General features: G+C 35.8%; 2 protein-coding genes across 2 annotated transcripts in view; both read left to right on the forward strand.

Moving 5' to 3' along the window:
• LOC136968561 (flavin-containing monooxygenase 5-like) overlaps positions 1-25,024 on the forward strand; it is a 134,147-nt gene that overhangs the window by 41,271 nt on the left and 67,852 nt on the right. The gene's annotated exons all lie outside the window — the stretch shown is intronic.
• On the forward strand, positions 20,150-24,415 carry LOC136968549 (flavin-containing monooxygenase 5-like). Its single transcript, XM_067262536.1, has 2 exons — positions 20,150-20,927; positions 22,417-24,415. Exons 1-2 carry the CDS (start codon positions 20,301-20,303, stop codon positions 23,311-23,313), a joined length of 1,524 nt encoding a protein of 507 aa, XP_067118637.1. The 5' UTR covers positions 20,150-20,300; the 3' UTR covers positions 23,314-24,415.

The following is a 25,024-nucleotide window of genomic DNA, read 5'->3' on the forward strand; positions in this document are numbered from 1 at the left end:
AAATCCTTTTAGGTTGCCTGATATAAAAATAATATAAAAGCACAAAAAAGTTTTTATAAAAATTTACAAATATTATAAATATATAAGTAGAAATAACGTTTTATTTTGTGAAGCTGTTCGTTTGTACGACCAAACAAGTGCAAGCGTTAACAAGGAGAGCAATTTATTACAACGGATAACTGACTTTTGGATCACTCTGTATTGTAGACTGTTATATTGAGTATTGAGGGCAGAAACAAGTATAAATAGTGTTTAAAATAGTAAAATTTGATCGGTTTAAACGAATTTAAAAATTGGTCATTTTAAGTTATAAATGTCTATAAATAAAGATGATGTTTAATAAAGCAAAAATTGCATTACAAATACTAGTCGTATCTCGCTTGCTCGCCATATCCAATCACCTGGAACAATCATTCTTCACTGCAGAGATGACCTTTCTTTGTAGGCTACAACTCTGCACAAATTGTTTTATATATTTGTACAGAGTTGTAGCCTACAAAAAAAGGTCGTCATACTCCCAGATATTTCAATGTTTTTTCCACTTTGATGACATTTCCGTTCATTACGAGATGAGGTGGTCGCCGGTATAGATTACTGCCTCTTGGTTTATTAAAAACTATTCCCTTTGTTTTGATGGGATTGAAATGGAGTTTATGCTCTATCCCCCAGTTGTATACATTTTGAATCAAAAGATTGCCTTTGTTCTCTAAATCCGCTCTTGAGCGACCACCAATCAACATCGTGACATCGTCCGCGTAAGCAGTAGAGTGGTCGTGTCCAAAGTCTTCTCTAAGGAAGCAGTCAAAGGTTATGTTCCAAAGTAAGGGTCCGCATACTGACCCCTGAGGGCATCCTTTGGAAACTGATTTTCTTACATAATGCTGTCCATATTGTAGAACAGCCGCTCTATTTCGTAGATAATCTCGAATAAGTTGGAAGATATTGCGTGGACATTTAATCTTTCGCAGTTGGAGTTTGATGAGCGGCCACCATGCGCTATCAAAAGCTTTGGTTATGTCTAAACTAATTCCAAGGACATACTTATTATTCTCAAGTAAACATTTTAATTTTTTAACCATATCCTCTACTGCGTCCTCCGCCGATCTTTGCGGTCGAAAACCAAATTGGCATACAGGATACGTCGAGATTTCTGGCGAATGTTAAATTAATACAGGTATTGCCTAGCGTTGTTGGAGGAGTTTCGATATAAGACAAATTAAACTCGCCGAGCACCGAGTCGGGCAACGAGCGGTCTTGCGAGACATTAACATTAGAGTCTCCGACGATCACGATTGGTGTAGCGAGATCTGGTTCGTATTCGGGTATAATCTTAATGATGTTTTTAGAATATTGTAGCAACGATGGTAACATACAGAGCTTAATTTCTGCTAACGCTGAGCCCGATGGATGTACACACAGCAGAATATTTTACGTTCCCGGCACCGCTTCACTCTGTCATATCGTGTTTTATGGGTACGACTGGATTGCTCTCGAGAAGACCTTTCCAACCGTATACGATTTCTATATTTTGATTTTGCTTTTCGACGAGTATAGGCCGACATTGTATTAAGTTTTCTTAACTTTTCTTTAACATCATATATATTCACCATAACTATTCCACACTAATGTTTTGTGCAGGCAATCGATAAATACCGACGAGAGCCGCAAATTGAAATTGAAACTCAAACGAGCGTCGTAGCTTGTCCGAGTAAAAATGTACACTGAACGGAAAGCATGTGACGGGGCGAAACCACCTCAAAATGTCGGCGCTTCCCCTTCCGCCGCGCGCGTTACGTCACATCCCCACTCAACGTAACGAATTCTTTGATCCTTTAACTATCGAGTGGCGTAATTAAATTTTGGATGTAGATGATAGACGTGTAGCGGCAATGCCAAACTGTATCCCCCGATTTTGTTATCGTCAGTTTTCTGAATTGCCTCGCACTACGGAAGCAAATTTGAAAACGTATTCGCGTCAAAAACGATGTAAACAACGCGGCAACATTTGCTATGTTATTGGAAACAAATATAAAATCACTCGATTTCGCAGTTTCCTAAGCTATAAGTCTCTGTTACGGGATAAAAGAAAAGACGTAAATAATCGCTTATAAAATCCATTGTTTCTATTGTTGTAATAATAGTTTTCCATGATCCGTATTCCATTTTTCGAAGACTATATATTCTAACAGACTTTCGGTCTCTTAGGTCTCAGAAATGATATAGTACGTCTATTTACTATCTTGCAGCTTATTACTTATTCCTAGGATACCTCTAATAATTCCACAGGTGCCATTTCAATTTAGACGCTTACAATTTCCATAAAGAATCTTCGAGGTCATTTATGCCCAGATACCAGCAGATAAGTCCGGTGTTGCGGACAACACCGGACTTATCTGCCGGTATTTACATAATTGAAATGTTAGGAGCAGTGGCGTGCCGTCATTGGAAGCGATGGAAGCGCCGATTCCACCTTCCAACGACCTTCCCTCGTATTTTATAAAATATAAATTTTCATATTTTAACGTACTTTGAATTAATTAAAATGAATATTTTATTATAACCGCATTATGTATCTTTTACAAATTTCTATACTACGTGTGAAAAAAAAACGATAAGATTGCTATTGTATATTCGAATAATTCGGTGGCGGAAGGAATGTCGAAACCGGGTCAGTCTCCAATCAGCCAGATTATATAGGCATTGGCACACGCGGTTTACGGAGCACCAACGTCACGGTTTAGCCGGTAGAAGCGACACACGCGTACGGAGTCCAACTTTATAACCCGGACCGGTTCTGAGCTGTTAGCCGCCCGCTAGATATTCGGCCACCCTCGCCTGATTATGCGAATCACGAGCAGACTAGATCAACGGCCGGCAACCCGCGGGCCAGCTACGGCTGGCGAAAAGTTTCTATCCGGCCCGCGAGATCTTTAATAGATTATTAAATTGGAAAAATAACTATTAATTAGTTATTTTTCCAATTCTTTGTAATTTTCGAAAACGATAAAAAAAATAAATGTAGTAATTAACTTTTTATTTATTTATTTCATATTTGCAGACTAAAAAAATTACGAGTCACAAGAAGGCGTCAATTAACTACTACGGCGCGGAAAAAAACGTAAAATTTATTCTGGCCCATGTTATAAAAAAGGTTGCCCACCCTAGACTAGATTTATAACAACCCAACCGATAGGAGTTTACTGGCACGTTTTTATGATAGTTCCGTATAGTTGACAGGAGTTTAAAAAAACTCCATTAAAATATTTGATATATTTATTCCGCGTTTATTCCGCTCTCCCGTCTTATATTACTTACGGATTTCGATGTTAAACCGGTGATATTACGATTTAGTACGTCCCATCTATAAGGGAATGCAGAAAAAACGTGTACAATTCTAGTACAGTGTTAAAAATTAACTGTTACTTTGGCAGCATCATTTACAACCAAATTTAATGAATGAGACGTACAGTACATACAATGGTACAAAAAAAAAGCTCTAGAATTTATTTTCCTTAAATTTACGATTTATATATCCGTTGTCATAAAAATTTGTCTTTCCACTGTTTTCCCAAGACTACAGATATTCGGGTACAAAGTAACCGGTTTCGACTTATTTCTACTTAAGAAGTGACTAAATAATTAAGAGATTAGGGAATGGGGACATAAATAAAACCCTGTTGAAAGAGCCAGAATTTTACTTCAACAAAAGCTTAACAGAACCAATCACTCGCTCAGTACAGTGGGAAACTGATTTCCGTGTACACCTGGTATTAAAACGAATTAGTTAGAAAACGAATGACTATTAAGTTTAACATAGTTAGATTTTTACAGCTACGGTGAGAAACGTTTAAAATTTACAACAGCCCCGTGGCGTCCTTCGAGATATACTAGTGACGCGACAAAAGAGGCATTCGACATCGACCGGTATCGGCACCCTCGGGATTTGGCACGCACACACTCACTACACACCTACCCGGACCGGCACTAGTTCCATCCATTAGCTACTCGTATCGAGATATTTGACTAAATGGATTGTTTTAAGATTTAAAAAGTAAAGAATATTTTATGTTATTTTTATGTACGTTTCTTTACAAAGCTATATTTTAATTATAATTTTCTTTAAAAGTATATTAATACAATCGAACAATACATTGTACCAGGTATGTATATCCACCGCACATTTTATTTCACCGAGTAAGTTTTTATAATTTATTTTTAATTTTAGCCCTTATATCGTGGCTAGCGATTCGGAATGTAATTGTGATATTAAAAATACATTTAGAGAAGTCTACAGTTTTTACTGGTTTATCGAACAAATGAATACGAATGGACCCTAGACCAGTGATTCTTAACAGGGGGCCGCGGCCCCTGGGGGTCCGTAAGAAGTTTGCCGGGGCCGCCAAATTATGCAAAATTTCCTTCGGAATATAATAAAAAGAAAATTGATGTATAATCCGAATATCGTATCGAAAAGTGAAATAAGAAAGATAAAGTTTTCCTATTTAGTTTTTATTTATTTATTTTGTATTTCTTCCTACATACAACTTTGTTAGTACAGAAGAAATAAATGTAAATATGCTACTTACACCGCAGTATTTACTTCTTTTATTCCAAAGCAATTTTAAGAAACTATTAATGCTTGGAATTTTAAAAATAATTAGGAAAAATAGTAGGCTTTGAAAATTTAAATATTTTTGCAAAAGTTATGCAAAATCCTTACCACAAGTGGGCGTTTTAGTTTTAGTTTAGTTTTAGCATCGACGTTGGATCGATTTATCGACATGTTTCTTATTTTATTTTCTGTTAAAAATTAATGAGTTTTCGTGTTTAATTGTGAAGTTTGAATGTTATTTAAATAGATAATGAAATAATAAAGTTATGATTTACATTTATTATATAAAAAATAAAGCAATAATAAAAAAATCAATTTATTATAGATAATTTATATTATCAAATATAAATTATTATTAAAAAATGGGGGTCACAAAAAAATTATGAAATATTTGGTGGGCGGCGAGTATAAAAAGGTTAATAGGAGCAAAACCGAATTTTTTGAAGTTACTTCTCTTTGGTCCCTTTTTGTTTTGGGTTTTGTTGATGGGTCCGAGTTTGCCTTATCAATATAGATTGCAAGGTCCTTATTTTTGGGATAAAGCTAGGGAAACCATTTTTGGATACAAAGAACGAATTGTTTCTCCATTTTGTACAAGATTTACAGGAACACAGAAGTCCATTTTCGTGTCTTCACATTTATAGTAAGTATTAAGAATCGGTTTCGTAAGAAGCATAAAGTAAGGACGTTCGTTGAAGAATTTAGCATAATATTTGACAGTAAAGCATGAAAAAATTCAATATCTCCGCATACAATAGGGATGCCTCATGAATCCAATAAATTTAATAGAGAAATATCTTCATGTATTCTTCCAAAATTATGTATAAGACAATTAAAATGTATGAAAATACTGACGAAGTGTTTATGGTATTTCAAGAAAACTAAGACTGGGAGTTAATCTATATATGTAATCCAGACGGGTTGTTGTTGATAATTAGCGCAGAGCCCAAACGGTTAGGAGTTGGAAGGTTGAAATTTGGTACACAGTTAGGGTACGTCAGTACGTCACGAGAATGTACACTAAGAAGATATTTTTCGGAATTCCCCCGCTGGGGGAGTGTTATCAACCTCTCCCCCGCGGGGAAGTGTCAACAATGGAAGTGTTAAGAGAAAGCGACACGCAAGATTTACAGACGCAGATGCAGTTTTTTGCGTTTTTGCGGGAAATCGAACATATTGTTAAACCCATCTAAAAATTCTCTAATTGGTCTGGAAACGGGGACCCAATTCTTGCATTCTGTGAAAACTGGTAAGATTGGCTATAATGCAATAATCTTAATCTTCGCTATCGTTACTTTTCCCGACAACGCCGGGCTTATCTGCTAGTACTGTATATAATTTGGCAAGTGTTCTTGCACTCTTCCGGCACTCGTATTTTACAAAATTTGGGCGTGGTGCTGTTATGAGATGTTATTAGAAACTGTTTTCATATTATTAATTGCCGTATCATAAAAGGTAAAAGTTATAGGAGTTAGTCTTTAATACAGTAGTTAGTTGGTCGTGGGATCGGTCCTGACGAACGTGCTGCTCATGTACAGCTTTCCGGGTTTTCTCCACGTGTCTAACAACAGTAGTTTCCCATAGAAAGTCCGCCGGGAGACACCACCCCTTGTGTTGTCTTATTCTATAAATGTAATGGATAATGGGAGTGAATGACCACGCTGTCATATCCGAGCCTTACCTTCCATGAAAAGTCTTGTAGTGGCTCGCTCGGATTCCATCTCGGATTGCCCAGAGTGGTAGATTGATGTCTTAACCGCTTCGGCATCCAACAGCCTGTGACAATGCGCGAAGCGCCCCTATGCTTCGGCACCACGGGTCGACATTGCGTCGGCGACGACTACAATGACTAATTCGTCAGGACTGACACCACTGTGTCTTCTAGGTAGACACAGAAACCTAAGCGGTCGCTAAATTCGTCTTTTCTCCTCACGTGCGGTCGCGTTGTAGACTACCGGATTCGGAATGGAGGCGGAAGCGGAGAACTCGGGAAGGAGTACGCTCCACTATTTATCGCAAATAAAATCCGTTTATTATATATCAACAATTTACAGTTGGTACATAGAGACTTAACTAAGAGAACTTGGACACGTTGGAAGGGTGTTTAACGTTAATACAAACTAAGAAAGTATAAGTTCTAATGCAATGAAACCTCGCTTAACGAGCACTTTTCATAACGAGTAATTCGCATAACAGGCAAAACAAATTGTAAAAATATGACTGGTTTAACGATGGACGTTTCGCATAACGAGTGACGAGAGGGGAAACCCGGATTGTGCGCATGCTACATCAGCCTGTGTTTAGCACTCGTTCCGCTAGCATCTTAGTGTCGCTTGTGATCAGATTTTTCCGAACTTGTGTTCAGACATATTACATATAAGCATCAACAACCATAGCCCGTTATATAATAAACACACCAAACGATATGCCAAATTCTTGGGCTATGTCAAGTGTGAGGCCGGGACCTCACCCCCTTTCCGACGGGAAACTGGCTGTCCAGCTAAAACCAATAAATCGGTGACTTATTTAGTAAACAGGACCGAGGTGGTAAAGGAAGGGGTGTGGGACCATTTAATTGCATTCCCGGACAAATTGACAAGTCCCCGATCGTAGATCGCGGAAGGTGGGAGAGAGAGTGACCGCCGTGGAGAGCTCGACGGTCGTCTCACACCGAGTTCAAAGCGGAAATTTGCGGACGTTCCTTCGGAGGGGGCGGCGGCCGGGATCGTTTGGACCCGGCCGCATCTTTTTCGAATCATTTAAACACATTAGACCAAAATTTACGGGACCGTCACTCGGAGAGGGCTACGACCCGACTTTGGAATGGGTGTTCGGCGACCCCGCGGCCAAAATCGCGCCCGTAGCAACGGATCAAGGACCAATCGAGTGATAGAGAACCACCGTTCGAACCAACCAAAAAGCGGGATTTCGAGTAAAATGATATAAAAGCGCGAGGTCCCAAGGATTACTGGAGACGAAAAGAGAAGACTATCTACGAAGACGAGTAGATAGTAGAGACTTGACTTTCCAACGTTCACGGTCTTATACAACGTGGACCTTTTCCCCCTGCCACCTCCAAAACCAACGCAGACGAACTTTCTCCTGGCGGTGTGACACCCGTTACTATCTTGGAAGAATTCCACGTGGCTTTGTGCAGCATCTCTGGACTGGACGGCATATTGCCTCTTCTGTAAGCATGTTTTGTCTTAATAAATGCGATTAATTTTTTTCACTTCGGTCTCTGTGTTACTCTTTCTGCGTCCTGTAAGCACTACCCATACAAAAGGACCCTAGACCGCAACTGAGGCGAAATTAACTGATGCCCCCAAAGTCGGCGTTTCTCACACAAGGCTATAATTAAATATTAGAAATGAATTAATTTGACTACAGGTAAGCAGTTACGCTGCCATCTCGTATTAAATTTAATGACCAATTCCAAATTAAAACTTAATTATTTATAATTTATAAATTTAATACCAGATGGCATCATAACTGCTTACCTTTAGTTAAATTAATTACTTTCTAATATTTAATTATAGCCTTTACATAAACTAAAAACGGGTTTTGACTAACATATACACTTTGGGTACGTTCGTTAAGTCAAACGAGTTAAACGAGAATGACGTCATCGTTATTCTTGTTTCGTTAGACTTTTCGAACGATTCGTTGTAACTAAATGGCTGTTTCTAAAATCGAAGATACGAATGTTGCTAGTGCAGCCTTATCCAAAATATTTCTCTTAGGTTGCTTCGGACGGACAGTTATTTCAATCATTTCACCTTTTAATTCACAATTTAAACACTCGAGTAGATCTAGAAACATCGATATCGTCGGGCGCCATTTTCTTAACGAAGTAAACTAACTCTCTCCTTCGTGAGCTTCGTTAGAGTTTCGTTCGATACGTCATCACCGCGGAGCATGCGCACTGAGCGAGACTACTACTTTTCGAACGATTCGTTACTAACGCATTTAACTCGTTCGACTTAACGAACGTACCCTTTATATCCGATTTCGAGTAATTTTCCAAGGCAAACAAACCAAATAACAACGAATACTACACCTTTGTTTTAACTTTTTCCAATAATTCCATTTTCAATAGTTCCAAATGCATTTCGCCCCTTTTAACTGGCCTCGTCAGTACGAGTAGATACATTCATTTGCCAACTGTTCTTTTATACTGGACTATATCGTCCCAGCGTGTATCTACAGTCATACCCGTATTTAAATTATATTTGTATAATTTTAAATACAAAAATGTTCAACGATTCGTCTTTTTAAATAACTTTTAGCCTCGTGCTCCTTTAACCTTTTTTCCGATCTTCTTCCTGTTTCTCCTATATAACACTTTGGGCATAATATTTTATAAATGACTCCCGAAACTTATAATTGTTTTCCTAATCTTCTTTATTTATAATATTAGTTATATCCATTAACCTATATTTTCTTTTACTATACAAATAGAAAATTTATTAAATTCTGTTTATATTTTTCAAATAGATGATATATATATATATGGAAAATGAATATATAAAGCGTCAGTATTTTCGTTTTTAACATTATATCTATTATTTATATAATATTCGTGCCACTTACATACAATATTCTTTGGATAGTTCTTTAATAAATAGTTTTTTAAAAGTTGTTTCGTCTCCATTTCGATGTCTTCCCGTAATGAAGTTCTATTCATTATTTTCTTTAATCCCATCGGGAATGTGTTTCTCTTAATTTCTCGATAGAAATTAAGAGAAACACATTCCCGACAATAACAATTATAATTAGTCGTTTTTCGTACTTACGAAAATATAATTTCTTTTCTTCTCTTTTAATAGTAACGTCGAGGTAATTCATTTTCGGTTAAGTTCCTCTCGGCGCGTAAATTTTGAATTTTTATCCAGTTCGTTCGCGTATTCCTCTATTTCTCCGAATGCGGTTGTTCGTCAATCGTATATTATTAAAACGTCATCGACGTATCTCGCGTAATAGTAAATACCTTTAAAATGCGATATTTTCTCGTCTATTATAATCGTGCAAATGTCCGTCAATTTTGATCCTATAACGGATCCCGTTGCAATTCCTTTCTTTTGTCTATAAACATCTGTAGAAATTTTAAAATAATTACTTTTAAAAACAACTTCGATCAGATTTAGTGCATACTCTGGCATTTTATACATACTTATGTTTTCCTTAACCATTTCCAAAGTAATGGACGGGTACGTCGATTTTATGTCGAGGCTCGTTACTCCGAACGAATCCTTGATTCGACCTTTTAATAATCTATTAATTAATTGATCCGTGTTCTCTACGCTATACTTGGATTCGGTTATTTCCTGTAAATAGGTTTTGAGGTAATTTTCTAAATTATATAAGATAAAATTTCTAAAGTCAACTAGAGGTCTACGTGTATTTCCTGGTTTATGCGTTTTAAGTCTTGTATTTAATTTAGGAATTCTTACATTATTCGAGTTTAAAATATTCTTTAGTTGTTGGTTAAAAAATTCACTAAGTCCTTTTTTAATATCTTCTGTAGGTTGATGCCATTCACCCGCTTTAACAATAGGAAGTTTATTTCTTTTCGAAAATTTGGTTAATCTTTTAGATTTGTTAATTACTTCGACTGCTTTAGTATTTACTATATAATTTCTATTAGATTTGTTTTTACCTTTATATTTTGTGTAGACTGTAGATGCAGGCTGCGACGATATAGTCCAGTATAAAAGAACAACGGTTGGAGAACGAGGCCAGTTAAAAAGAGGGAAATGCGTTTGGAAGTATTGAAAATGGGATTTTTGGAAAAAGTTAAAATAGAGGTGTAGTATTCGTTGTTATTTGGTTTGTTTGCCTTGGAAAATTACTCGAAATCGGGTATAAAGTGTATAATATTACCCGTTAATGCTCTAGAGATTTTACGTTTTTAGATTTCCACTTTTAAGAAAAGATGATGATTCACGCTCCTTAACAATGCATAATGTATAAGTTTCTTTGTTATACATGAAATATTTGAGTATTTCTTTCGTCGTGGAACGTATTATCGTATTTTACATTAATTTATACCGAAAAAATTGTTTCGCTTAACGAGTGTTTCGATTACCGATAAGATTCTGAAACGAATTATGCCCGTTAAGCGAAGTTTCGCTGTATTTTGATAGTACAGAATTTATACTAAGCGGTACAAAATCTTAGGAACGTGTTCGAGTGACGTCACGAGACGGTTACTCATTGCTGGAGTAACCTGCGTTCGATCGTTAGTGCAAATTATAATTTTGTAGTTACAAATTAATACAAATGTATTAGTTTGTAACTATAAAATGCAGAATACTAAATAGTATAGGGTAGATGTACCAGTTTTGGCCAGTGTAGTACCAGTTCTGGCCAGAAAACAAATTTAACTTAAAAATGTAATCACAAATGAAACAAACTTTTATTGTTAACTGTTCACACAGTTAACAATAAAAGTTTGTTTCATTGGACAGATTTGAATATGTGGTGATTATATTTTTAAGTTAAATTTGTTTTCTGGCCAGAACTGGTACACCGGCCAAAACTGGTACATCTACCCTAGTACGTAAAAATTTTTGTTGGAAAACTTCATACGGGATTCTTGAATTTCACGGATTTCAAAAAACACCCGAAAAAATACTTTTTTCTATTGAGAAATCATTACAAACGTATTAAGATAACGATGTTGATAGATATGAATTCTTACAGAAAATGCTTTTAGCCCTAAGTATAATTAAATTAATTAAAATATGTATAACCGTGAGGCAGATAATAGTAGGGCGTATCACACCAATGATAATGGGCACAAACGCTCAAGAATCAAAGTAAAAACATTTAATAAAACAAAACGGGGTGTACAATAAGACGATTACAAAAGTATAGAAACCCAAAAATCCAAAATGCATTTCGGACTATTTTCTATCAGAAAATAGTCGCTCGTCAGTCGCTCAACAAAAGGTTTTAGAATACTTAAAATTATACAAAGTGAAAGAATAAATTTAAAATTAAACTAAAACTATGCCTAAAGCCATACAATATAAAGATGAAATTGTCGCCACGAAAGTATGAGCAGTAAGCAATATCAATGTAGACTGGAGTAATATTTCTTCTTAACGTTGCGTGGTAACTCGACGAACAGGATGCTGATACAAAACAGTTACGAATTGGCCGGATTATTGGTTACAGTTACGAACTAATGTTATAAAGTTAGTTTAAATTATGTACATACCAAAAATAATAAGAAAACCGAGTTGCTGGTTCAGACATTATTACTAGATGCACGGAGGGATTAGAAAGCAGGTGTGTTACCTCGCACATCTGGAGCACGAGTGGTGACAACACGCGATGCAGCCAAATGTCATTGTTAATTATGTCTGCATATGCCCCGAAATGTTAGAGGATAAAACATTTCATTGCATTTTGGATTTTTGGGTTTCTATACTTTTGTAATCATCTTATTGTACACCCCGTTTTGTTTTATTAAATGTTTTTACTTTGATTCTTGAGCGTTTGTGCCCATTATCATTGGTGTGATACGCCCTACTATTATCTGCCTCACGGTTATAGATATTTTAATTAATTTAGATATGAATTCGTTCGAAAATTCCCGTATTTTTCTAAAAGTCCCACTCGTTAATTGTTTTTCTACATTCTCGGTTAAGTAACAATGCAAATTTCGAAATGGCGACGTGAAAGATAAGAGTCTCGAGTATTTTTAAAACGTATAAAAAAATTAAAATAACTATTTACAAAATCTAAAGATATTAATAACACTAAAAACAATTAGCAGAACGTACTCGGCAAATAATTATTAGACTACGAAAACACACCTTACGTCGCCGAGATAATTTCTTAAATCAAACCAGAAGATTAGAACATCGGCTTTCCAAAATAGAATACGTATACAGTCAAACCTGTTTTTATGCGGAGGATAGGGACCGCATTAAAAAAAACGCATAAAAAAAATTCGCACGAAACTTCACGAGGGCTATAAAAAATAGTTTTCGCAACACAATTTAAAAAATATTTTTTTATGCGGTGAATAGGGACCGCATAAAAAAAGTCTCACATAGAAAATAACTCAAAACCGTACGAAATAGAATTTATTGACAACAGATGTCAGCACTTGAGTGTATCGTCTGGTCTATCGTCTGTTTTACATATTTTTGTCCAGGTGGTGTTTTGTTGACTAAAAAGTAAATTATTTCATTTTTCGCATATTCATGCAATAATATTACTATAATAAGTGCATTTATGCTATAATAAGTTTATTTAGCTATAATAAGTCAACGTCAGACATGACGAATCGCACGAGACTAGTCGCCAACTATACCGCGCAAATAAAAAATCGCACAAAAAAAACCGCACAAATTAAAAATTCGCATTAAAAAAATCGCACAAATAAAAATTGCACATAAAAAGAGCGCATAAAAACAGGTTTGACTGTATTTACATACAAAAAATAATAAGGGAAAAGAAGAAAATAACAGGAAAATGAAATATGTATAAATATAAATAGGCCTATAAAAGGAAAACAAAACGAGATATATAAATAAAAATAAAAATCCAGTAATAATACCATCAATTTTCCATCTGCATGGAAATACGTAGTTAAAAAGTTTTTCCACGAGTTACTAATTTATGTTTTAGTTTATAAATTTCATATTTTATGAATATATCTTAATAATTCCCTTTAATGCTTGTTCAAGGTGGTATTACTGGATTTTTATTTTTATACCTCGTTTTGTTTTCCTTTTATAGGCCTATTTATATTTATACATATTTCATTTTCCTGTTATTTTCTTCTTTTCCCTTATTATTTTTTGTATGTAAATATACGTATTCTAATTTGGAAGGCCGATGTACTAATCTTCTGGTTTGATTTACTAAATTATCTCGGCAACATAAGGTGTGTTTTCATAGTCTAACACTAAAAACATTTTCACAAATGTGTAGAACGTTAGAAAGATTTCTTTTACGAATATCTAAGAATCCTAATAACACTAAAAGAACTTTCAACAAAACTGTAATAACGCTAAAAGGATTTTTACGAATGTGTAAAAAGTTTTATTACAGTAGAATGATTTTTTTTGAAAAGTCTAAAATGTCTAATAACACTAAGAACATTTTTTATCGACGAGTAAAAACTGCGGCTGTTTATCTTATAAGGCATAAGTATTTTGCTTAATTTACAATTTAATTCCGTGAAATCGACGTTGTCTACTTTCTAGAATCCAGGTATAGAATGTTAATCGTCACCTCGTTCACGTGTGTGACCTCGCACACGCGTATGACCTTTCTGGCTATATTATTCAGTACTTGTGCCGATGTTGTATTTATTGATAAATAAATTGCTTTACGATAACACTAATTTAATTATTAATGATACTCTCGCAGTAATATACAGCAAAATCTGTCTAAAACGGAAGTCGACGATATCGGCCAAAATTTTTATTTTCGCAGGTTTCTACTTTATGAAGGTTGGTGCGAGTTATTTATTAATACAAAATGTTTGTACTTTATATAGGGGTGTGAAACCCGTTTCATTCTGATATTTTCCGTTCGGGCAGGTTTCCGTTTAAGACAAGTTTTATTGTATTATAAAATTAATATTTTTCAACTTTTATCTATCAAAATACAGATTTAGATTCGAAATAAGAGACTCGTATCCGCTAGATATTGTGTTCTCGCGGTATCGAATTGCAACATTAGCGGTATTAATTCTTCAAAATAGTAACTGGTAATTTTAAATTTCCTTTTGACACCGAAGTTTATAAAAACTTTCCCGTCTCTATGACGACATTCGGACGTAATCGAGTTTAAATTTATACACGGGTCTAAGAACAATAATTCAACCGTGTCTGTACCGTTCGGGGGAACGATCAGACCGCAGAAATTTTATTTGAGGGGGTAAACCGCGAATATACCGGACCTCATCCCTAATCGTCTAGACTCTAGAAGATCGGATGGTGAAGGATGGGGCTTTTAGTGCAGAAATTCTAGTACTTTACGTGGCCTTACGGTGACAAATACGACGAATACGCATTACAAAGTGATGAAGAACTCGATAAACCCCCTTCACACCTAATTATCCAGGAGTAATGATTCGTAGTTTTCATTATAAGTTATGGCGATACGATTAAAATTATTATTCTATACGTTTCTCTTTTAGAACTTGGATTGCGGGAATAATCGATGTGAGATACCGTAATTGACAGGCTTAGTTGGTAATAATGAGTCATTTACATACGGCAAAACATATTACTCAACCTATTGTATTATGAAATATTGAATACAGTCGAGTCTGCTTAAGACACCGCCCTCGGGATCGCTGCGTTACGCTCCCTTATCAAAATTAAAGACGTCATTCGGAGAGTTGTTAATGGTGTTCGATTCTCTTTCGCGTCTCGGGTGTTCTATGTAACTTAATCGTTAAAATTTATTATCATACACACACAAACATACAACGCACATCACATAATTTTACTGTCTTTACGTATAAGCTTCCATTTTTATATTATGCAGAACAGCCTAAAAGGAGCTAGTTCAAAATTTAAAATTATTTCGATAATTAATAAGGAATTTTCATTAACGAGCGCACGACGATTGTATTGAGAACAGTCCAATAAAATTCATATTTGCCATCAAAAATGTTTTTAAAAACATTTGATGGTTAAAGAAATAAATTTGAACTTTATTATATCAATAGGAAGGGCTTAAACCCCTGCGTCCCTCTTGGATCCACCCTACATCATCAGTTTTGTTGCTCTATAGAATAATTGCATTGTATGAAAATTTAATGAACCGATTCATTTTCCATTAATTGCAATGAGGAATCCAAAAAATGGGGATCCGTGGCTTCGTTTTCAAAATAGGTCGTAGCACGAGCGAGAGCGACGAAACCGTATCGCACGAATCGCGCGACTTTGTCGGGCGATGTCCCAAGGTCGCTAGCACGCTTACAGAACCGAGTTGGTTCTCAAAAATGAACGGGCCTATTTTGAGGAAACTTTGCCATTTTCCATTCGTTGCGACCAGGAATCCAAAAATGTAAGGAGGGTGCATTTAATAATTAAACAGTAGTTAAAAATAGTTATTCGTGACTTTGTTTTCGATATATAGTGGAGTTAAAGCGACTGAATCGCCTAACGGCATTTAGAGGAGAAAAATATAGCATCGTTTCGTGCGTCTAACGGAAAATAGTCGCGAAAAACGAACAAACAAGAACGAAGCAATCGCCGTCGATTGCTTCGTTCTTGTGTTTGGTTCGTCTTTCAAGTATCCGCCGGAATCGTTTTTTCTGTGCAAGAATCTCTTCATTCTTTCCCGCTAGGCCTCAATTCTATTGCGATACCCCAAGTCGCGCTATTTCCTACTTTACATATATTTTACTATACCTTTTTTAGTATGCGCTTTCTAATTATCTAATTAACCTTAATTTAGAGACGGACAAAGGCTAATTGTTATCTGTAATGATTATCCTTTGTCTGTCTCCAAATTGATCTCTAGCCTCACTTTTTGGTTAAAATCTTCAGCCCGCGTTCGCGTTCCTCTAAAAGGTCGTTACGAATTCCCGCTTTAATATAATGCCTACAAACTAACGATAAACTTTATAATTATAATTATTTAAAATCCATTCATTTAAATTAAATATTTTAATAATATTTAAAGTGTTACAGGAGGGTATTAGAAATAAATTTTCTCGCTAATAGATGAAACCACGCTTTATCAATGAGCTGGTCACGTGGATTTCTCTCGTTTTCATACGTTAGACACGTTAAGAAGACTAACACATAAATGGAGGTCAATTTTCCGTCAAAGTTCTTCCTTCTCGGCTGATCGCCCGAGGATCGAGTTGCCTTATTTAATCACTGCTAAAAATAAACTTCTTCCCCTTACAAGAAACAGGATCGAAAGAATATTGCTTAACAGTCGTTCGGGAAATGTCATCATTACGGGAAACCACGGCCCCGGTGTCGTTGATATGATAGGCCATCTCTCTTTTAATTCATTAGAAAAACACGAGCTTACCTTCAACACGCTAGAGGTAATTTACGATCGTTTAAATTTTACCTTCCTGGCTTGCGACATAACTAAACCCATTTAAGGTGAACTGCTTAACACAACAGCCTATTCATTGACGTAAGACATGTCACGTTGTAAAAAATTAACGTGGAATAAATACAGAAATTATCAATACGTTAACAATTATTATTAATAGGCCTATATAAAATGATAAATTATTTTCCTTTTCTTTCCTTTTGGGATGTCTTTGAACAGTTACAAAGTAAGTGACCTTTGGAAATATCTTTAATAAAAATTATGCTACATATTACTTCAATTTGACGTCATTTTGCGTTACTTTCGTCATAAAAAGGTGCGTACTAATAAAAAAAAGTGAGGTGAATTGTATACTATACGTATGTACGAACACCATTTTCACTTTCCTGGCTGTTATATATGTCCCATCCCAAGATTTTTACATTTTTAGACTTAGGGAACCTCGAAACATCGAGAAATGCAAAAATTGGGGTTTTTCATCATGTATGGATGTTAATGTGCGTGTGGTGCGTGTTGTGCAAGTGTCTGACGGCACGATTTCGTTTATCCATTTCGAAGCTTAATGACTCTTGTGAACTTTGTCAAAAATTTCTGAAATTTTGCAGGGAAGTTTATGTTTTAGGGGCGTTGATGCTATTACATTTTGGTGATTAAAATTCGAAGGGGTGGGAGATAGAGGTGTTGACGTGTCGTATCTCGATGTGGATCGTCGTAAAGATTTTACTCTTTATTATCTTTACATTTTTTTAATTATAAAACTCATCCTTATCTTCAAAATTAAGTTTTTTATTTTATAATTTGAGGAGACTTTCGGGAACATTTGTTGTTGTTTTTTTTTGCCTCAGTTGCGAGAATTATAGGCTAATTGTAATTCTAGTTAGCAAATGTAAAATTTTCCTTGTTTCGTCATATTCCAACTACTTGGCCTGTTACCGACGAATATTTTAAAAATACGGTCAAAATATTCGTTGATTCGAATGATTAACAGATCTTTTTGTACAATAATACGCTTATTGTCTAGCCGTGGTATATATTTGTGAGCACTATGTTGGCCTCTTTACTCCTAGACTTATTACACCGTCACTGACACAAGATTAGCCTTTGTATATCAGTTTATTTTCCCGAAAAACTAAGGCTGATCTTGTGTCTAGTGACGGTATACATAGTGCTCACAAGTATTGGTGAAATAAACCATAATTTTATTCGTTCTTTGTAAACAATACTCACTGTAGGAATCAGAATTGCGCTTTCATCAATACTACAGATGATAAATTATATAAATCTGAAGGATTCGGGATAAAAAAAGAAAAAAAATTAGGAGGTATTAGCATAGTATATGTAAATAATGCCTGCAATTCAAAGTTTCGTTACGTAAATATAAGATTCTTGTGACTAAATCACAGAATATAATGTGATCATTACTTTATGCACATGCCAAGTTTTCCTCTTACTCGTGTAGAATAAGTGAATTTCCTCTCACTCCGTGGGTCGCTTGGAGGAAAAATATTGGTATGTGCATTCGGTAAAGTTGTGTTCCTCTCATTCATACAGAACCCATGATTGATAGTAACATGGATTCTCCACGATAATAATAAGCCTGGGCACACGCATCGAAAGTCTTCATACAAAACACAGGCTACGCCGCTACTCTATTGTAGACTATGTTTAGTAGAAAGACTTTCGAACCACCCTGTGTAATTAATAATAATGAAAAACATAAAGTAACTTTTAATTAGAATCTAAAAACAACTAAATTTCTTGGAACTAACGAATGTCTCATGCGTAAACGTATGCATTCGTGGAATTTTCACTCATTTACACACGAAAGTTATAGCGTGGTACTAAGAAAATAGAAAAGAAATTTTGTACTTATTTATGTTTTTTACACGAGACTTCTGTAACCTTACGGGGAATTTTACAAATTTCAATTATATAAACACATTCTGGAATGAGTCACGTTTCGAATTTATCTTTAATTTTATCAAATTGGTTGCTAAAAGCAGATATTTTGTTTTTGGCAATCAGTCAAAAAATGACACCCAAGATTTTTATACTTGTAGACTCAGAACACCTCAAAACCTCGAAAAATGCAAAAAAAAAAAAAAAAAAAGAAAAGAAATCAAAAACGTGCATAGAACAGAAACATTAAATATGTTGGCAAAGCTACGAGGCGTGGAATGTTCACGACACATTGCTCGAAAATGACGATGTTTTTAATAGTTAAATTTTCTATTATTTCATTGTATGACGAATAGAAAGATCGGCGAGTAAAGTACACCGGGATGTAAAAGTCTCTAAACTTAAACAAGAAGGGATGAAACTGCGTTATAAGTGCACAGGTGGATGGAACGCCCCGAGTTACACGACGACCCATGTAAATTTATATTTTCTGGCCTCATGCTGACTGGATATTTTATATAATCAATTATAAGTGACTGCATAAAAAATTTGCATTTTCTTATGTGTGCGGGCTTTCGAATCATCCTGTAGTTTTACAGAAAAAGGAAAAGTGAATTCGTGATGAAAAATTTATAATACTCTTGACGCTACGGAAAGCAGCCATTTGTTAGCTACATACATTCCGAACTTTCGATTGTCCGGGATGGATGGAGCGACCACATTCCCACTGATTAATCCGAGAGCCTTTAAATCCTAATTAGCACCGGAAGTACTGAAGTGTTTAGTTTATATCATCACCCTTTCAGCCTGTCTAAAGCGGATTATCCGGGATATAAAAAACGTTTTGGAGAAGTCGACTTAACGACTTCTCCACAAACGTTTTGACATCCCGGATAATCCCTTTCCTGATTAATGTCATTCCGGATAATCCACAGTCGAGTATAATAGGCAAAACTGGTTGCAAAGAATAGTCTTTGAAGCTTATTGATAATTTACGTGAATAAAGATGTTGCCAGTAAGCCCGCAGCCTAGCAGCGGTAATTTAGGCTACTTCTGCTCATTTTCAATACTGCTCGATTCAAAATAACTGATTAAACACGATGATTTATTAACACAGAATACATTTAGCACGTTAAGTATAATTCTACGTCTTTCGAATTAATGAAAACAGCTCAATACAAAATCAGGCAATTTTAGAAGCCGCAAATTAAAAGAAATGTGGTGGAATTTTCTCTGGGAAATTGGAAATTCGTGATTTGTAAACTTAAGAAGAAATTATTTATCATATTTCTCTGTAGTTGACACGTTTATCTGTCAATTTCAAGAAGTTCTATACCTTCGTCAATTGTGTACAAAGAATAGGTTATTTTATCGTGGTTTGTAAATCGACTTTGTGAAAAATGTCACTTTTTGTAATGACCTTGTAAACTGGTTTCTTAGAAATTCTCAAGTTCAGCAGTTTATATTCCCCGCCTTTCAAGACATTTGGAAACCGTAAATAAAAATTAGCTTCTTGAAAAATAAAAATATATAAATAAAACCTGTATTTGTCAATTGCATGATTTAGAATCATTAAAACAAAAAATAACGTTTACTCTGCTATTAATAGAAGCCACACGCAGGTGTAGCAATCTTATGACGTTTTCACAATAAATCAGTTTTTAAAAAAAGGGAATGTTCTGCGTGTACATAATATAAAAAGGAAATTAAGTCAGAGCCGCAACTATTCGTAATGAAGAAGCGTGTGGCCGTTATAGGATGCGGTGTGGTGGGGCTGACAGCCATCAAAGCCTGCAAAGAGGCCGGTTTAGAGGTGGTCTGCTACGAACAGAGCGACGACATCGGGGGTTTATGGAAGTACAAAGAATCTAACGAAGAAGGTGTCGCATCCGTCACCAAATCGACCATCATCAACACCAGCAAAGAGCTGACGTCGTTCAGCGACTTTCCACCGCCCAAAGAGTTTCCCAATTACATGCACAACACGTTAATGTTTAGATATTTGCAAATGTACGCCGAACACTTTGATTTGGTCGCTCACGTCAAATTCCGTCATCGAGTGGTCGACGTGGAACAGTCGGAGGACTACGATGCCACGGGAAGATGGATCGTTTCGGCTCTGAATCCGAAGACTGGGGAAAATATACGGGATCGGGTGGATGCGGTGATGATATGCAACGGGCATCACGTGTTTCCTAACATTCCGAAATTTCCCGGACAGGAGAAATTTCGCGGGAGAATTCTACACACGCGGGCGTACAGACGATCGGACGAATTTCGTGACGGTAGAGTGGCGGTGGTTGGAACGGGAAATTCGGGAGCCGATGCTGCTGTTGAAACTTGCACCGTGGCTAAACGGGTAAGACACTTCTTCAATTTAACAATTAATTTTTGTTAGTGTTACGTCACTTTACTTTCACAAAATCGTGTGCATGTATTAAATAAAGCGCAGGGACATAATAGATCAGCATTTACCTAACACGCTAAAGTAAAGGTCAGTCTGTAAGTTGAGTGTAAACAATTAGTATGCGCGCAAATGTGAACATAAATTAATGGAGGAGATTTAACGCACCCTTCCGAACGTTTCGCGGATGTTGTGAAACTTGTTTGTGCACCCTTTGTGAGTCCGTGGATTCCACTTTGAGAATACACAAGTATCTTGTCCGAGGCATCGCCAATCTACGCGTTTAATTATTAATTATAATTGTAATTTATATATTTAAATGTATCTTCGTAAACTCGCAGCAACATCTGCATTAGTTACGAAGTCATTATTTGGTTTGGTTTATTTGGTTACGGCAGCGCGACACGTGGGCGAACTGTCAAGAGGAATGCCTCTCAGTAGGGCTTTCTTTAGAAAATTGGTCCTTATTTAGGTGTTACGAAGGTGAAGAAATAAAAGAAAAGTTCCGCGTGACCAGCCCGTGGCAAGGCGCTCATCCACTGTCATTGTTCAGTGGTTTCATCCACTCGGTTACTGGTGGGCTGAAGCCATATATTTTAGAATATATACGGATTCAGCCCACCAGCATATATTTTACGAACTGCATTCTCAGAATATATTTTACGAGCTACATGTTGAGGATAAAACACAAAATAAAGCAAACGGGCAATTTAGAAACGTACCCTGTAGAATTCTCAGGTCTTTAATTAACCTGAAATCGGTTTTCTCGTAACTAGAAAACAAATAAAATTAGAAATAGTCAATGTTTTGTAGCTTAAATTATCATCACACCATAAATTAACATGATTACCTTCCACGTCGTTTTAATTTATTTCCCGAAACATAAAAGGCTGATCAAATAGAGTATTTCACGATATATCTGCCTCCCTCTACAACGAAATCTGTAAAGCGGAACGGAAACCTATTTGCATGAAAAATAACTCAAGGAACAGTATTATTTTCGATATAAAACAGTATTATAAGGCAAAAAACCTGTCTGACGCGAAATAACTATTATTGAATCTCTAAGCTACGGATTGATGAATAATGATAACACAAAACACTAATAAATATGCAGAAATAATCTCTATTTTATAGCATTTTAAAATTCTGAATAAATATTGAGAAAAACTTAAAAATTTATATTAGCAGTTCTTCATAAAGACGTGATTTATCAAGCATTTAAAACATATAGGTACAGTACAGTACATGCATGTAGCGATATATACACATAAATACATAACAGTTAAAATGTACGCATACAGAATACAGTAAACCTAGGTAATACTTTTTTTTATACTTTTATACAGTATATACTACATTTATTTGTTTTTCTATTTAACTTGTAAGCTTCAGAGAATCCAAGATAGGAAGGTTGTACACAGTACAATACTTTTAATTGCAGGTGTATTGGAGTACTCGTAGAGGATGTTGGGTTATAAATCGAGTAGGAAAATGTGGTAAACCAAACGACGAATATTTCTTAACAAGATGTTTTGATATTGCCTCAAGAATCGTGCCTACGAGTATTTCGTCCTGGTGGATAGAATCAGAATTGAATAGGTCTTTCGATCACGAAGCTTACCAGTTAAAGCCTAAGCATCGATTCTTTCAGCAGCACCCCACCGTCAACGATTCCATCGCAAATTGTATTCTCAGCGGTAGAATTACAGTAAAAGGAGACGTACAGCGTTTCGAAGAGAACGGCATCGTCTTCCAGGGAGATTCGCACGTCACGGAAGTGGATTACGTCATTCTAGCCACTGGGTACGACATTAAATTCCCATTCCTCAGCAAAAATATCATAGACACCACCGATAATCGGGTGGAACTATACAAATTGGTGTATCCTACACATCTGAAACACCCGACTTTAGGTGTGATCGGGTTGAGTCAAGCCGTAGGTGCAAGTTTCCCTATTCACGAATTACAATGTAGATGGTTTGTGCAGGTACTTTCGAAAAAAGTACCTTTTCCCAGCAAGGAAGAAATGAAGGAAGACGTCGAAAAAAGAAAAAGAGAACTCGAGACACGTTATTACGATTCTAAACGTCACACAATCCAAATCGATTATATCGGATTCGCGGACGAGATCGCGGCGTTAATTGGAGCGAAGCCCAATTTTTGGAAAATGTTTTTTACGGATCCGAAACTGTTTTGGGCTTTGATGCTCGGTCCGAGTCTTCCTTATCAATACAGGTTGCAAGGGCCACACTCTTGGGACAAAGCCAGAGAAACCATTCTCGGCTACGAGGAGAGAGCTCGATATCCTTTGCAAACTCGTTTCAAAACACGGGATTAAAGAAAATCATAAACTGTCGATAACTGCCTTGCAATTTTACGAAACGTACGCTAGACTATCACAAACTTTCTTTTTTTTAATCTTCTCTATATGGCACACTGCAGACAGAAAATTCCAGGCAAAAATGCCTTCCGGGTTTTCTACAAATTAAGCTCTATCGAGATATCGCATGAATCGATTTAAAATAATTACCAGAATTAATATCAACGTCCAGAGAAAATTTTCAAGGGGGAGCAAAGATTGCAGACAAATAATTACATTAATAAATTTTCATTTTAATTATTTAATTTCTTGGAGTTTTTAAGACAGACAATAAATTTCAAGACAGATAAAGCGTTCTATGGTCGACAGTGCATAATTACGTATTCAGTCACTTACGATTATAATTTGTGGAATATTTTACTCGATTCCAGGAAGGGCAATTGGCCCGTTTGCCTTTTCTGCGGACTTCTATGTCTACGACATACCTTTTTAACTAACAGGTGCCCATTTAAAACGGTAAATAGTAAAATTGCAATGCATTTATTGGGCAATTTAAAATAAAATTCAACAGCCTGGTTCCTACAAGAAGACCGGACTTGTATTACCGCGAAACTAAGCTTTCGAGAATTGTTTAACCAATATATAAAAATATTTTTAATAATAAATGAATACATGCTTAAACACTTACTTGTCAGGCTTGTGTTGCTTGACCAGTTGTGACTAACAAGTTGCTTCCACTTGCTTCCGGCCACGGTCGTCCACAGAGGGGGGCAAACGGAGCAGTTCCCTCCATGGGATCGAGTACAAAATTCCATAATAGTAAAAGTAATTGATATTTAACCGTACACCCTCGACCCGACTCTTTGATGCAATAGTGTATTCTATAATCTACTTGCGAAAACCCTCAAAAAATTATATAATTAAATAAAAATTTATTGACGTAATTATTCGAATATTTAGAGCCTTCTTATTTTAAATGATATTTAAATAAATTGTAAGTATATTTATCTGTGTAATGATCTGTTTTTGTGCCCCAGAACAGTGTTACCTGGTAACACAGCTGCCCCTTTCCTACAACTTTGAATATAGGCCTAAGCGATACGGCTTTCGATTCGTCGATTTGAAATTATACCTCGTGACCTTAAATCTGGTTCTCTGATTGGTTGATTTGAAATTGGAGCACGTTACCCCGAATTCGTCTTTCTCATTGGTTGATTCGAAATTATACATCAAACCCAATTCAATTAGGTACGTCGGCCTCATAATACTCCCGTATTGCGAAATAATATCGTAACGTCATCTCGAAGGATATCGCCACGTAGCGAAGAAAATAAACAGTAATTTTTTAAAATATGCCGTTAAATTAATTGCATTTTGAATAAAAATATACATCGCCGACTAAGTGATAGAGAAGTTTAAATGCCAATTTATATTTGACGTTTTTAATAGGTGTAAAAAATATTAACTATAAACAAATAGGTGTAAAATAATTACTTGTATGTAATTAATTACAAATTTTGAAGGGGTGTATTATGTAAGATTTACGAAATAAATATAAAGTGAATAATCTTCTTTATACCACTCAATTATGAATTTCCGACTGCTAACAGAGGGAAAATATGGCGATTTGTCAAAAATTGACCCAAGAGTTTTACATTTTTTGGACTCGGATACCTCGAAACGCCGAGAAATGAAAAAAACAATTCAGGATTTATTCTGTATGTATGGA

The sequence above is a fragment of the Centruroides vittatus genome, unplaced genomic scaffold (genome assembly GCF_030686945.1).
Source record: "Centruroides vittatus isolate TY-2023 unplaced genomic scaffold, ASM3068694v2 contig_15, whole genome shotgun sequence".
NCBI classification, from domain to species: Eukaryota; Metazoa; Arthropoda; class Arachnida; order Scorpiones; family Buthidae; genus Centruroides; species Centruroides vittatus.